Below are 15,546 nucleotides of genomic sequence, written 5' to 3'. Positions count from 1 at the left end.
CATCCACCGTGTAGATCTAGGAATCGAACACAAAAGCTAGACACACCAAGAATGTGACATCGATCCTAAGGTCCATTGGGCTTATGACCGTCCTTTCGTTGAAAGCTTCTACCTAACACACCAGTTATCGATGTATCATGATTGTCAATCCTGTTATGGGATTACCAAAGTAGAAATCGATGGAGCTCATCGTAGGGCAAACTCGATGTGAACATAAAGAAAACACTAGTGAAGCCAGGATAGCCACACGTCGGTGATGCCCTACATGCCGGTGAGGAGAATAAACTGTGGCTATGATTTTTGCTATACCTTAAGCACACAATGATCACCACAACATAATTTTACCATAACTGGACCATAGGAGATGTAGCTTAATTTAATTATAAAAACATATATCTAAATCTATACCAAAAACTTTGTATTACAGAATACTATATCATATGTTCATTCTATAGACTCACGTGGAGTTTAATAAAATTGATTTTTCTATGATTTACTATGAGTTTTCAATGATTTAGACAAAATAAAAAAACACCAAGGTGGAGAACCATCCTGGAAAACAGTTAGAAATATCATGTGCCCTATTTTGAAAATAAGAGAGTAAATATATATCTAATTATATTGTTGAGAGATATCTTTTCGCTATAATTGAAGGAGGTGATATATATATATATAGTTTATATATTAGGAGCCCTGGGCTTCCAATAACTAGAGGAAGCCCAGGTCGGACGGTGCAATCCGGTCGAGCCGGACCACATCCGGACGTCTATAAAATAGGACCCGGAGTGCTAGGGTTCAGTTTTTTACGCTCCACCCCGATTCATTAGCGACGCCGTGTGCGACGACGGCGGTTGCCCCAGAGCGTGCGCGGCGGTGGACCCCCAGCCGGTGGCTGCAACTCCATGACCTCGACGCGCGGTGGCGGAGGTTCCTCGATCCAGAGTAGTGGCAGCGGTTCCCAGGTCGGTGGCGGCGGCTCCCCGATCCGGAGGGCGAGCGACAGCGGGGCCCTTGTGCGGGCAACCGGCGGCGTCCCCGAGGTCCCGAGGAGGCGGCACTTCCAAGGCCGGCGAGCAAGCGACGCCCGTCGACGTGCGAGTAGCGACGACGACGCATGAGGCGCGATGTTCGAGCGAGCGGCGTCACGGAAGGCCCGAGATGCACGCAGCGATGATCGCGCGTGACATCCTCCGATCCGGCGCAGTTTTCTTTTCGATTATTGTGTTTTATGCCTACCACATGTATTATTTACGCCAAAAACTGTACGATTTTATGCTTAAACATGGAGTTCGTATATCAGTTTACTGCATGCACATTGGAAAGACAATTTCTTGATTTATGTTGTTCGTAATTTGCGTGCATGCAATGGAAGCTCCCACGATTTTTGCCATAATTTTTGGATCTGTATAAAAATAGAAACCGCATGCATGCGGCTGCCATGTTTTCGGATCTGTCATAAAAATAGGATAGTAATAACAACCTACTAGAGCTATCAACCTCTCACATTGACTCGGTATTTACGCTTATAATTGAGGGATTTTATGCTCAAAACTTAAGGTTTTTACGCTCCACCGAAGATACATCCACCAGTGAACAACATGCCAGATTTTTTAAGCAGTATACCGAATTGCATAATTATCTACAATGACATATTTAGTATCAGTATATATCATAAAATGGTCATTACGAGTCTAGCTGCATAGCTGTTGCAGCGATCCTAAATTTATGGAGGAAATAAAGCATTTAACATAGAACCCGCCACACATATCTTTCCTAAATTTACGCGCATGCAAGAGAACGTGTTTGACTCATGCATGCATTTTGCCATAATTTTTGGATCTGTATAACCGCATGCATGCGGCTGCCATATTTTTCGGATCTGCCATAAAAATAGGATCGTAATAACAACCTACTAGAGCTATCAACCTCTCACATTGACTCGGTATTTACGCTTATAATGGAAGGATTTTATGCTCAAAACTTAAGGTTATTACGCTCCAACCCGGAGATGCGTCCACCAGTGAACAACATGCCAGATTTTTTACGCAGTGTAACGAATTGCATAAATAGCTACACCATATAGTATAATTTGTACCAATATATATCATAAACTAGATATAATGTGTTTAGCTGCATGGCTGTTGGAGGGATCCTATATTTATGAAGGAAATAAAACATTAAATACGAATTTTTGTTTCTATGCGTGTAATTCATTTCCTTTCATTACACATTATTTTCATCATAAATTCGTGTGCATGCAGGTGGTAACAGATTTTTACGCAGTATACCGAATTGCATAATTATCTACACAGGGTAGCATATTTAATAGCAGTATATATCATAAAATGGTCCTTACGAGTCTAGTTGCATGGCTGTTGCAGCGATCCTAAATTTATGGAGGAAATAAAATATTTAAAAATACAAACCGCCGTACATATCTTTCCTAAATTTATGCGCATGCAAGTGACGTGTTTGACTTTGACTCATGCATGCATTCTTTTTTGCGCGCACAGACGTGGGCGCGGGTGGTGCAACCGACAGCCTGGTCTAGTCGGTGCGCTGGGTTGAACCAGGTTGCAGGGATGATCGACCTGAGCTTCCTTTAACTATTAGAAACCCATGGCTCCCGTTATATCTGCTCTATATATATATATTTTCTTTTTTGATTGAAGGACCGAACAACAAGAGAGACACCCCAGAAGCTTAAGATATCCTCCTCCTACAGGCCATGGCCCATATTACATGCTTCCTACGCAGGCCCACGAGAAACGCAGAGAAGAGATTAGTGAAACTGGAGGCGGGGCCCTGAAATAATTTGGCGGGAGAATCCCCTTCCATCTGATCAGTCCGGCGTTTTCCTTCCTCTCGGCCCTTGACGGAAAATTCGGGTGGAAAAAGGGAAAAAAGTCAGGCGTCGGGTCCTCAGTCGTAGCGGCGGCGATGGCGCGCGGCGGCGGGGGGCGGTCGAAGAAGGAGGATGAGGAGGAGCTGCGGGGGGCGAAGCGCGGTTACAAGGAGGCGTCGGCGGAGGGTAATCGGGAGGAGGAGGCGCGCTGGGCTAACGTCATCGGCGACATCTACAAGCGCCGCTGCGAGTACGTCGAGGCCCTCCGGTGGCTTCGGGCGGACTACGAGGTCTCCGTAAAGCACCTCCCGCAGCGGCACCTCCTCCCCTCCTGTCAGTCGCTCGGCGAGGTCTACCTCCGCCTCGGCCGCTTCTCGGAGGCGCTCACCTACCAGGTCACTACTCACTCCTCAGATTCCACCATCCATCTCGCTTACTTGCCTACCGAATACCGACCATGGTTTCAGATGTTTTAAACGACAGGAGGTGTGCTATGCAGTATAACGCTAATGCATTCCCACTCGCAGTTGTAATTTCGGTGCTGAATTTATGAATTTTTAACCATTTGGTGGACTATTGATCTGGGCATGCATTTGGACTGCAGTGTAGGGTTCGATTATTCTCAAATTATGTTATTAGGCACTGTATATATATACAATTGAATACCAGCTGTGGTGTGGACTTTCTGGTAGTGCATCTGTCTTATATGATAATATATTCTTTCAAAGGTCTGATATTTAGTGATGTATATGTGACCCTTGGCTTGCAGTGTTGGGTTTAGGCACATGTTAATTGTTTTAGTTTTTTCACACGCTTATTGACCTTGGATAGTTGGATTACATTACATTATCTACCTCCGATCTTTTTTATTCGTCGTTTGTTAGTGTAAAATTCAACTATCCAGCGACAAATAAAAAAAATGGAGGGAGTATTACTGATCATGCTGTATCTACCCTGTCACAGTGCATGTACATTTATCAAGATATGGTCATTAGGTGATTTGGTCACTGCCTCCGGTGTTAAATGCTAACCTCTTGTTATAATTGAGATGCTAAGAATTAGAATAATACTCAGACCTCATTTCATACATTTTGCTGATTCTGCTACATGAACTCAAACTTCCATTTACCTTGATGTTTGTTGGCTTGACAGAAGAAGCATCTACAGCTCGCAAAGGAGTCTGATGACCTTGTTGAGCAGCAGCGAGCTACCACACAGCTTGGGAGAACATACCATGAAATCCTTCTAAGATCTGAAAATGACCATAGTGCCATAAGGAATGCAAAAAAGTACTTTAAATCTTCGATGAAGCTGGCAAGGATTCTAAAGGAGAGATCCCCTTCCCAAAAGTCGGACTTTCTAAAAGAACTTATTGATGCGTACAATAATATGGGCATGCTTGAGCTGGAACTTGATAATTTTGAAGAAGCTGAGAAACTACTTATCCAGGGCCTGAAGATATGCGACGACGAAGAGGTAGATTCGTATGATGATGCTCGCACTAGGCTCCATCATAATCTCGGAAATGTTTATACTGAACTACAGAATTGGAAAAAAGCCAGGGGGCACATTGAGAAGGACATAGAGATATGTAGAAAAATACGCCATCTTCAAGGTGAGGCAAAAGGATTCATAAATCTGGGGGAGTTACATTATCGAGTTCAGAAGTATGACAATGCAAAACTTTGTTACAATAAAGCTCTTGAAGTAGCAAGATCCTTGGAAGATGAGGATGCTCTAATTGAACAAATTCACCAGAATATTGAAACTGTTACGAAAGCAGTTGAAGTATTTGAGCAGTTGAAGGAGGATGAACTGAAGCTAAAAAAACTTATCCGGGACACTTCTAATGCTCGTGGAACATCTAAAGAGAGAAAACTCCTACTTGATCAGCATGCATGGCTGGATAGTCTTATTGAGAAGGCCAGGATGATATGTGCATGGCAAAAAGTAAGCGGACCGCACGGTAACTAGTACCAGATTTTTATTCACCTTGTTATAAACTTGGACCATCGTATCCATGAGAATTTATTTTATTATTATTTTTATCTTATTCACAAATGAGATTTTCCCCATTTCTAGCCTATTTTATGCATGTGCATGAATAATCGGTTTATAGGTTATGCTTGATAGTTTTTATGACTGAAAGAACTGGGACAATTGTTGTTGGTTTTATCTTTTGAGTTGCAGTTCTGAAACTGTATATGATCTCCAAAAAAATAATTGGTTACTGGATCTGAACATAAAGTTTTATTTGTCAGAAATATGAATGTTTTATTTGGAATGTCTTACTAACTTATTTACACAATTAGGGATTGCAACTTCCAACTTAATTACCTGTATTCTATATTTGTGCTGCATTCTGTTAACCTGAAACCTTTCTGAGCAGTGCAAAGAAAAGTAACCTGATTTGATGGAACTATTTGTCAGTGTTCTAATGTTAGATTGGTGCCAAGGGAAATGGTTTGGTCCATAGTCTTTGTGTGACCAGCTTCGTCAGAAAAGTCACACTGCCCATTCCCATTTTGAACTCCTGAGATATAACATAAATGTGGGAGCCTGATAAAATATTAAAACCAATCATAGATAACTTTCATCTGGTATATCATGTTTGAAAACCGACTATTGATCAGTTTATTTACTTTCTGAATTTCAGAACTGAAATGATTAAAACATTGTGCAAATATGAAAAATGCATTTATGCTCACCTCACTAATATCAACAATGCACCGGGGCGCAATATAGTAATTTCTTGACTCATTCATGTAATTATTTGTTCTCCAGCACAAGGAATTCTCAAAAGGGAAAAAAAGGGTAGCAAATGAACTTCGCGATAAGGAAAAGTTGAGTGATTCTCTTCTGTCGATAGGAGAATCATACCAAAAGCTTAGAAACTTCAGTAAAGCTCGTAAGTGGTACATGAAAAGTTGGAACATATATCGGTCGATAGGGAACTTAGAGGTGAGCTGCTAGCCTATATGTCCTCATTTGTATTTGTGAATATGCTGTCATGCATCCTACTAGTATGATTTTTTTGAAGTGAATCCTACTAGTATGATCACCTTTCTTGTTTACTTGATTCTGATTTCAAATTGTGCTCATCTAAGATATGTCCTATTTCAGGGACAAGCATTAGCGAAAGTGAACATTGGCAATGTTCTTGATTCTTGTGGCGACTGGGCTGGTGCATTGCAAGCTTACGAAGAAGGCTACCGGTATTATCTTGATGTCTTCCTGTCCAAAAGTCAGAAGATTTTAAGTAAACTTGCATGCTGTGATCTTAAGTAAATGGCCATGAACAATACATAGGACACGACATTGGAGGCTTTATTCACTAACATTTCTATTAGGCATTTGAGAACCCATTTGTTATAGATTCTTTTATTGGAAAGAAGTACAGTAGACGCCAAAAGAAACAGATAAGTCATTAGGAGGAAGGTTGGTTCTATTATTTAGGAGATGCAGCTTTAGGCGCCAGGATAAGGTGCAGTTTGTTAGGAGATGTTAGTGCTATAATTTAGGAGATGGAGTTGTTAGTTTGTTAGGGAGGCGCTATGATATAAGGTGCCTTAGATTGTATTAGGAAATCATCGAAAGAAGATCTCCCAACAGTGGGCGATCACCTTCGGCCATCCTGGCCTCCCAGGGTGATCACAGCTCTGCTCCTCCATATTTGTTGTGTTCCCTCCTCAACTCCTCTCTCCTTGGCGCACTCCAAGAAGGAGAAGGCAGCCCCCCCCCCCCCCCCCCCCCCAACACCATTTCTTGTATTAATGAAAACTATACTTTTTTAAAGTTTGCGATTTAGAAATGAGAAATTGTGAAGTGCTAATATCTTGATTGAGCTGCATCTTTAGTTTTGGATTGCACCCCTATCTTCTAGGGAAACACTTTATATATCAAGGGATTGAGCTTGTCCTAAACATCCAGCATCTTTGATACTTTTAGTTTTAACATCAGCTCAACTGTATTGCAGAGTTTATTTGTTTAATCCCATATTGCCGTTTTAGTTTTTGTGTCACATTATTGTGTTGGGTCTGCGCCCGACCGCCCGTGCCACCTATCTTTCTAATAATTAACTGCTCTTGTCCTTAACAGCATGATGCTTCCATCTTTAGTTTCTGATGCTCACATCATATCATATGCAGGATTGCTGTGGAAGCAGACCTACCTAATGTGCAACTTTCTGCCCTCGAGAACATGCATTACAGTCATATGGTCAGATTTGATAATATCGAAGAAGCCAAGTAAGTTACTAAGACAGATTTTGCACAAAAGAGTTTTATTTTATGCAAACTAAAAGGATTTCCTTTTCAGGAAAATGCAGGAAAAAATAGACAATCTGAAGCAAACACTGAATCAATGTGAAGCAAGGGATACTGTTAGTGACTACTGCTCAGAAACTGACACTGAAGGTGGTTGCACATCTGATAACACGCTTGATGCTCAGAATGACCATGGACAGGCTGCAAATAACTACGAGGAACCTGATGATGATGTTACGCTTGCTTCACTCGTTCAGAGGAGTGGGAGCTCATCCAAGATTAAGGTACCCAAGATACGGAATTCTTCTAAGAAGTTTGATGAACTATGTGATGTGACTGAAGACATACATAATTCTTCTAAGAAGGTTGATGAACTAGGTGATATGGCTGAAGGCACTAGGGCAGTTTTAAGTAGATCACGTTCTGATCACTCTGTTGGCAGAAAACGTGTCCGTGTGATCTTATCAGATGATGAATCCGACGAGAATCATGAAAACGTTCAGTTTAAAAAGACATCAACTAGTCCTGCAGATAGTATGTCAGTCTCAGGTACAAACGCTGATTAGCATTACATATTCATATGATGGAATGGTTAAAGTTTACCTCCTAGTTGTATTGACACCTCATTTTTGTGACCAGCAGACCATGGAGCAAGCAGCAGCAGAAACCAGGTAACAAAACACTGATGATCCTTCCGGCTTATCTTCTTGAGTCTTGACTGGGAATTGAAATATAAGCCATGTTTTGTCAGGGATGGATGTCCCATGTGCATAGAGTTTGTAGGCTAATATATAGTAGTTTAAATATCTATTTTTAGTTTGCAATGCAAACAGAATTGCTTCACCCAAACACCCTCAATATATCACTTTTCCCAGCTCAAATTCTACGAATTCTTGTATATTATATCCTCATTCAAGAAATTTTCGGAGCTGGAGATATGCCAAAAGGACCATGATGTGGTTCACATCATCTCCTTGTTCTCTTTGGTTACACCAGATGTTTTTTGAACGTATACACTAGATGTTGATGGCAATAGCAGTCAGACAGATGTTGGACAGCAGATCGCTTGCACAGCATGGTTTGGAACACCCTGAGCAGTGCCTTCTATGTGATCAGGATGGGGAAACTGTCCAACACATTATAGTGTCATTCGTTTTTGCCAGAGAAGTTTGGCAAAAAGTGCTCGTGATGGTTTGACTGCAGCAATGCACGCCTAGTGCTAGCGAGGCAAACTTTCAAGAATGGTGGAGAGCTATGGAACCTCTGGTGCCTAAAAAAAGAAAAAAAGGCTTCAATTCACTGGTGGTGCTGATTGCGTGGTGGCTGTGGAAACACCGCAACGCGTGTGTCTTTGAGCGCGCCTCTCCGAGCACCCGTGAGATCATCCAGGACATTAGTGAGGAAGCTAGGCTTTGGTGCTTGGTTGGGGCTTCTGGGCTGAGGACCATTTGGCCTTAGTTCTGGCCTCAGTGGTTATTTTCGGGGTTTTGGATGGATGTTTTCTTGTACTTCATGTTCTGGTCACCGTGAAATGGCTTCACCTTGTACTGGTCTATTTTGGACCCACCTTTTTCTTTTTAATATATTGATGTGCAGTTCTCCTGCGTGTTCGAGAAAAAATGACTTCTAATTATACTCTCCTGAAGCACCAGATTGAGAGCTTCTATCCATCCGCAGGATACTTTACAAGTTAATCAAACAAGGGATGCACCCTATCCAGCTGAGGAGAGCATTTGTTCATTCAAATCAAGTAGTCCTATTGATCATGCTTTTGAAGGCATAGGATTAGGTGCTTCCAGTGCAGGAAAGGGACCAACCTCCAAATCAGCAGCAAGTTTTTCCAAGCTCAGTACACCTGGCTCAAACAGTCTGAATGAAAGCCAAAATGCTGTTGGTTCTCAATCCAAAGATGCTGATAATGTAAGTATTACAGCTACTTTTATCTTCCCATGCTTGCCAAATTATAAGTTCTCGTAAACACAAGCAAGTGAAAAGCATCACAAATTGTTCTATCCCCCCTGTGCTTATTTTAATGAAGAATTTCTGTGATAGTATGTTATGTTCAATTCAGCCAATTACTCTGATATGTCTACACGTGCTGATGTGCTCAAACAGATCCCCACACTTAACAGTACCTTATTTTTATTTTCTATAATACTTTGTGTTAGAGTACCCGTTTAGGGTTTGGGTTTACTCCGTGTAATTACCTTCTCACCCCTGTGTAATGGGTCAGACCCAACTAACCCAGTCTATTAATACATCACCCAATCCCTTGTTAGGGTTAGGGTTTCCCACACTTTGTGAACAGTGGCAGTTGTTCCCCTTGAGGGCTGATCTGGCGTCTCTGATTCAGCCACACCATAGACCAGAGTAAATTAAACATAAAATCGAACTGCTAACCTTCTCAAAGGATGCCTTTAACCTTTTACTACCATCACTCTGTATCACTTCGCCACCTTTGTGTATGGACAGTAGATTTCACTTCGTTACCTTTGTGTATGGACATTAGATTTCTGAGACGGTGTTGGTTCGAGTATGTCTTGCTATCTTTTTGTTTGTGTTGTGTTTGTTCATGCAAACTCCTTTTCTCATATTTAATAAAATGACAGTTGTTTTTGCGTGTCTGAGGAAAAAAAGTAAGAGGCACTTCGTGATATTTATTTATTTATTTGAAGAAGCAGGAGGAGCATAATTAAATTTGATAAATCTGTGTATACTCCTTAGCCTCAGACCCTCATCAGGCATTTACTTGCAAGTTACACAGTTACTCCAACTATGGATATTCTATGGAATAAAATGGGATGCTTCCTCTGCAGCACTTCTGGGCCTTCAGAATCGGCGGCCATCTGGTTTACTTGGATGGACGTGCTTGTGTACATGAAGGTGCTTTTAGCATTGACTCTCTCAAAGTTGAAGTAGCATGTGTATATTATCTTCAGATTTCTGATGAAAAAAGGGCCAAAGGTTTGTATTCTAAGTTCTCCTTTCTTCTCAATTTCTGTTTACATTGTTGTCTTCGGATTTGTCCTACTTAGCTTGGTTGGTCTTCTATTTGGTACACCTGCATTTTATTTTTCTATACTTGCTGCTGGGATCTTACATTCATACATTACTTTCTAGGTCTATTGCCTATCATTGGGGAGCTAAAGTTTCGTGGGAAGGTATTGGAAGATGCGGTATCCATATATTATGATGATCAGCTCGCTTCTGAACAGAAGTGTGTTGATGTTGTTATTGATGGTATGCATGTTCTTATCTTTTTATAAAATGGAATGCCTTGTTCTCAACTACATTTCTTAGACTACTACTCTTGCATGGATACTAGGAGTCTAGGACACACGAAGATCGTTTGGCATGTTTGTTCCCCTTGCTCTCTTTGCCTAGTAGCCTTGCTGGTAGGCAAGAAAAACCTTCTAGTAGAGAAGAGCCCATTTGTCTATTCTCAAATGCAAGCAAACCCTTTCCCAGATAGCCCACCTTTGATTCTTTGTTGCTACTTGCTAGCATAGAATATGCATTAACAAATTCAACTTTTGAAAAATGTCTAATACACGAATAGGATATTGTATGCGATTTATATACTGCATCATACTAGCCTACTACAAGCAATTGCAAATAGAAATATAGAATATGCAGTTTATATACTGCATCATACTAGCCTACTACAGTGACCGTGCCAACTTACCAGCTGCTCCAATGTCTTGTAATGACTAATGAGTAATGACAATAGGCAAAATCCTTGAAAATGTTCTTATCCATCCAATGTTAGGAAACCTTCCTCTTCATGTGTAAAGTTTCCAGTGCAGGTTATTACACTGCCCCATACAAGTTTAGACCATCATTGAGTCATCATGGTTTACAGTACAAAATTCACTCTTAAGGGGCTATCAGAAAATGGCATGTAGCAGCAGCTCTGAACTTTCTGGTTTCCTTATTTAGGAGCACTAAACTTCTTTGATAAGAAAACAAGGTCCTCAATCTTTTTTGCGTGTTATGCTTTCAATGTGAGCTGGTGTCCCCAGCAAAACTTGTTAATGTGCTTTCAATATAAGCAGGGCCAATGTCTCTGGTCTAAAAGAAGTTATGGCTGGAAGACAAGCTTTTACCTCAGTCCGCTTTAAATTATTTTTGGATTCTTCAGCTCCCATTGTGTACTTGAGCTTGTCACACAGAGCTAGCACCTGCTAGATCTATTTGTTGTCTGTCCCCCACTAGCACCCCTTCCTCCGCGTGTGCCCCTTTCCCTCTCCCTGGTTCCGCGGATTAAGTTCATTATCTTGCATAGAAATGCATCATGGTGAAACTGTGAAACATAATTTCTATATATTTTATCAGCTAATATCTTCTGACATACCATATTTGTAATGAAGATTGGGTGCCAAAGCAGCTGATGAAGTTGTATGTTGATTTCTGCATGAAGTCATTAGAAGCACCCAATAAGAAGCTGCTGACGAAACTATATAATCTTGAGGTAAACATTTTAGTTGGCTCGTACGTCGTATCTGAATGATAATGTCAAAAGGCAGCTCTACTTAACTATGCCAAATGTGTTCCTTCTATTCTCTGACAGGTCTCCGAAGATGAAATCATTGTTTCTGATTGCGGACTGCAGGATATGTCAATTGTCCCCTTTCTTGATGCCCTAAGATCTCACAAAACAATAGCAGTTTTGGATCTTTCTCATAATTTACTAGGTAGCCTTTTTCAAGTAACTACAGTCATTTCATTTCATAATTACTCGACAGTTCTGTATAAATCAGTTACAGCTAAGTGGTTGTTTCTTTAGGCCCTTGTAGTGCAGCACATAACATGTTCCAGCAGTCCCCATTTATGTAGTGCTTTGTGCTATTTCAAGCAGTTAAAGCCATGAATTTTGTAGCCGTTCAAGGACATTAATTTTGAATCACACAGTAGTTAGTAATTCATTGATGATCGTACTGCTTTGTGGTTTTAGTTTGTAGGATGGTATAGAATAACTTTGCTCTTATACTATGACTTATTGGACTGATTTATTATTCCTGCCCACAAATCTCAGGAAATCAAACAGTTGAAAGACTTCAGCATATATTTGCTTCATCAAGTCACACATATGGTGGCTTGACTCTGGATTTACATTGTAATCGATTGGGTCCAACTGCTTTATTTCAGGTTTTTACAATCCCAGAAACTTATCTATCAAAGTGAAATAATATGATACTCCTATCATCCCATCGGAATTTTGGCTTGAAATTCTCCATTCAGCTTCTGCACATTGGTAACTATTAAGTTGCATGCACCAACCAGTTCAACCAAAAAGCTTAACTTGATAGGAGTGGTGTGCAATTCACTTATATTATATTCCAACACCTCCCCTCATGTCGAGTCTCTCGTCTCTCTTGGGTCTCAGACGTGGAATAAGAGTGAACAACAATTATTTTATTTAATTGCACTAATCAGGATTCGAACTCGAGATCTCTAGCTTTGATACCATATTAAGTTGCATGCATCAACCAGTTCAATCCAAAAGCTTAAGCTGATAGGAGGGACAAACAATTCATGAGAGGAATCATTCTAGCATGTGTTAATCTGATACATTTTATGCAAGCTATGTAAGCCATTTCTTCAAGGGGCATTAATATTTGTTTATCAAACTAAAATCTTGGGTCTTGCAAAATGGTTCTGGAACAGGATACACCAAACCTGACGAACAGTCTATTAGTTTCTAAAGATTTCTTGATGCTTTGATATTTTTAGAAATTAAATTTATTACAAAACAAACTCTAGATTCCTCTTTGTCTGAATCTGCTAGGGGCTTTTTAGCTGGTCATTTTTTTTTAATTTATTTGTTTTTTCCCCAAGTGATCTCACTTATTGACCCGAGTCAACACAAATTCTCTTGCTTTACAGCATATATTCAGTAAAATGCTAAGCCACTTTTTGCCTCGTTATTTACTGAATAGATATGTGAGTGCGCTGTTTTGACTGATCGATTGGAAGTACTTAATCTATCTGGGAATCGCCTCACTGATGCATGCAGTTCTTACCTATTCACAATCCTGAAAAAGTGCAAAGGTATGTAGCATTTTATATGTCAGTAGAATTGTAGAAATGCATATACCTTCTTTTGTAAGGGCAGGTCCGGTGCAGTCGTGAGACCTGTCTCACCGAGTCATCAGGTTGCAGGTTCGAAGCAGCATCTCCGCATTTGCGGAGTAAGACTTGCCTTGGTTTATTTCTTTCTTAGAGACTTAGACCTCACTCATGTGCTGGGTCTGCCTGTATAGCTTCTTTTGGAGACTGGGTGGGTGGGTAGTTGGGCTAGGATACAGATTAGTCGAGGTTTTCCCTGATTTTTCTTGTTTTGTTTCATTGACTGTCATAAAAAGAGATATTTATTTTTGTTTCATAAACTGCATGTTATGTATCTGCTTTGTTTACAGCACTTTATAGCTTGAATGTCGAGCAGTGTTCTATCACGTCAAGAACTGTTCAGAAGATGACAGATGCACTCCATGAAGAGTCTGTCCTTTCACATCTCTCATTAGGTACTTATTATCATTACGGCCTGCTTCTCTTGTGATTTGCATAGAGCAATGTCCAAACGTTCAAAAATTCCGTACCTTTGGCAGGAAAGAACAACCCAATTTCTAGCAATACAATGCTTAACCTTCTATCCAAACTTGCATCTCTCACAAGGTTAGCAGAAAATGTCCATATCAGTTGTATAGTTACTAAGGTGTTGGCAAGTATAGACCAGCCATGCATGTTGTTCTTGCAGGTTTTCAGAACTAAGCCTGACTGGTATAAAACTGAATAAGTTAATGGTTGATAAGTTGTGCCTCCTTGCACAATCCTCGTGCCTATCAGGACTTCTGCTAGGTGGAACTTCCATTGGACCGGTAATTTGCTTTCCATTTTCTTTTCCAAAGAAAGGCTTTGCGTTCGAGAAAAAAAAGGCTTTGCTTTCCATTTGTGGTTAGTGTTTGCAACCTGTACACAAGCAATGGTACTACTGTTTATGCAGGTGGAGACAACTAGGCTTACTGAGGCATTGTCTTGTACATCTCAAGATTTCCTAAGGTTGGAGTTGTCTAATTGTGGGCTCACAACACCTGATTTCACACAAATCTGTACAAATCTCTCCCGGATCAATATTCTTGAGTTAAACCTTGGAGGAAATCCAATTAACCTGGAGGTTCAATTTTCTACTCTCATATGCTTCGGTAACATTTATCCTCATATTTCAGTAGCAATGATCTGTTGTGTTACATTATATTATGCAGGGATGTGATGCTGTACAGCGAATGCTTGTAAATCCCCAATGCAGTATTAGATCTCTCAGCCTTGACAAATGCAATCTTGGACTTGCTGGAATTGTCCGTGTCATTCAATCATTACCAGGTGAGGAACAATTTTGTGGAAGCATCAGTCTCTACATTAAGTTAATAATATTCTACTTTCAGAAAACAGCCAATTAGAGGAGCTGCGCGTGTCTAAGAACACCAACTTGGCGTTGGAGACAACAACAAAGTATGACGAAGACATGCAGGAAGTATCAACAGCTTCTGAGCAAAAGCAATGTAATGACCCTGAAACAACGAATGATATAGCTCCAGGGAACATAGATTTTGCGAACATGCAGGTTCCAGACAGTGAAGATGAAGCAGATAATGATGCCCACCGTGCCAGATCTGGTTCACGCAGGAGCTGTGCAAGTTCATCGCAGAAAAACTCTTACTCTTCTTGTCAGATGATTGAAGAACTGGCGAAGGCCCTTATTTCAGCAAAGCAGTTGATGGTGCTTGATCTTAGCTGCAATGGTTTGTCGGAGGAGGCAGTCCAGTCACTGTATTCTGCTTGGGCGTCTGTTCCGAGAGGCGATGGAATGGCTCGGAAACATGTAAATAAGGAGGTGGTCCACTTTTCAGTGGATGGTATGAGGTGCTGCGGCCTAAAACCCTGCTGCAGAAGAGACCTGCAAATGTGAACCCTGGACGACCTTCCGATGCTAAATTATGGTTGCACTCTGTAAATAAATCATGAGTGAATCAACTAGGCGTTGAAGCATTGTCAATGCAACTTCACACTAGTCACGATAGTTTGGTGAGTAATTATGCTGATTCGCGGGAATGTATACACTACAATACTAGATGCTTGAGATTTGGGTATGCAGTTGTTTCCTGAGGTGCAGTTACTCCTTCGAAATCGTGCCGTGTGACAAGTTTTTCAATTAAAAGGAAGTAGAACTGTTATTACGTCAACACTACACTGCTACGAGAGCCCTTAGCATAGAATATAAACCACCAAACTAATTTTCTTCCCTAAGTCCTTTGTTATCATGATCCATTTTTTATCAATAACTTTTCTTTCTATGACAGTTTCTTTTATCCTTACTTATATTTAAACTTCACTGCGTGACAGTATAGTCTACATTGCAAAATAGTATTTTAGATCATT

At 40.6% G+C, this 15,546-nt stretch overlaps 1 protein-coding gene across 8 annotated transcripts; it reads left to right on the top strand.

Annotated features, from left to right (window-relative positions):
- The first annotated feature begins 2,807 nt into the window (after positions 1–2,807).
- LOC103504718 (Protein TONSOKU) lies at positions 2,808–15,294 on the top strand. Of its 8 annotated transcripts, none has more exons than XM_035967452.1 (21): positions 2,829–3,240; positions 3,998–4,795; positions 5,630–5,806; positions 5,969–6,060; positions 6,994–7,092; positions 7,163–7,394; positions 7,476–7,659; positions 7,753–7,781; positions 8,788–9,030; positions 9,927–10,074; positions 10,231–10,350; positions 11,481–11,581; positions 11,681–11,804; positions 12,146–12,258; positions 13,050–13,161; positions 13,530–13,634; positions 13,719–13,785; positions 13,868–13,988; positions 14,114–14,284; positions 14,373–14,490; positions 14,553–15,294. In XM_035967452.1, exons 1-21 carry the CDS (start codon positions 2,941–2,943, stop codon positions 15,074–15,076), a joined length of 3,978 nt encoding a protein of 1,325 aa, XP_035823345.1. In that variant the 5' UTR covers positions 2,829–2,940; the 3' UTR covers positions 15,077–15,294. The 8 variants fall into 8 exon arrangements, with proteins under 8 accessions (XP_008679247.1, XP_035823345.1, XP_008679248.1 ...); XM_008681026.4 differs by having other exon boundaries at positions 7,750–7,781; XM_008681025.2 differs by having other exon boundaries at positions 2,808–3,240; positions 7,163–7,659.
- The last annotated feature ends 252 nt before the right edge of the window (positions 15,295–15,546 follow it).

The sequence above is a fragment of the Zea mays genome, chromosome 4, assembly GCF_902167145.1.
Source record: "Zea mays cultivar B73 chromosome 4, Zm-B73-REFERENCE-NAM-5.0, whole genome shotgun sequence".
NCBI classification, from domain to species: domain Eukaryota; kingdom Viridiplantae; phylum Streptophyta; class Magnoliopsida; order Poales; family Poaceae; genus Zea; species Zea mays.
Note: the sequence above shows the minus strand (reverse complement) of the source record. Positions and strands in the feature narration are given on the sequence as shown.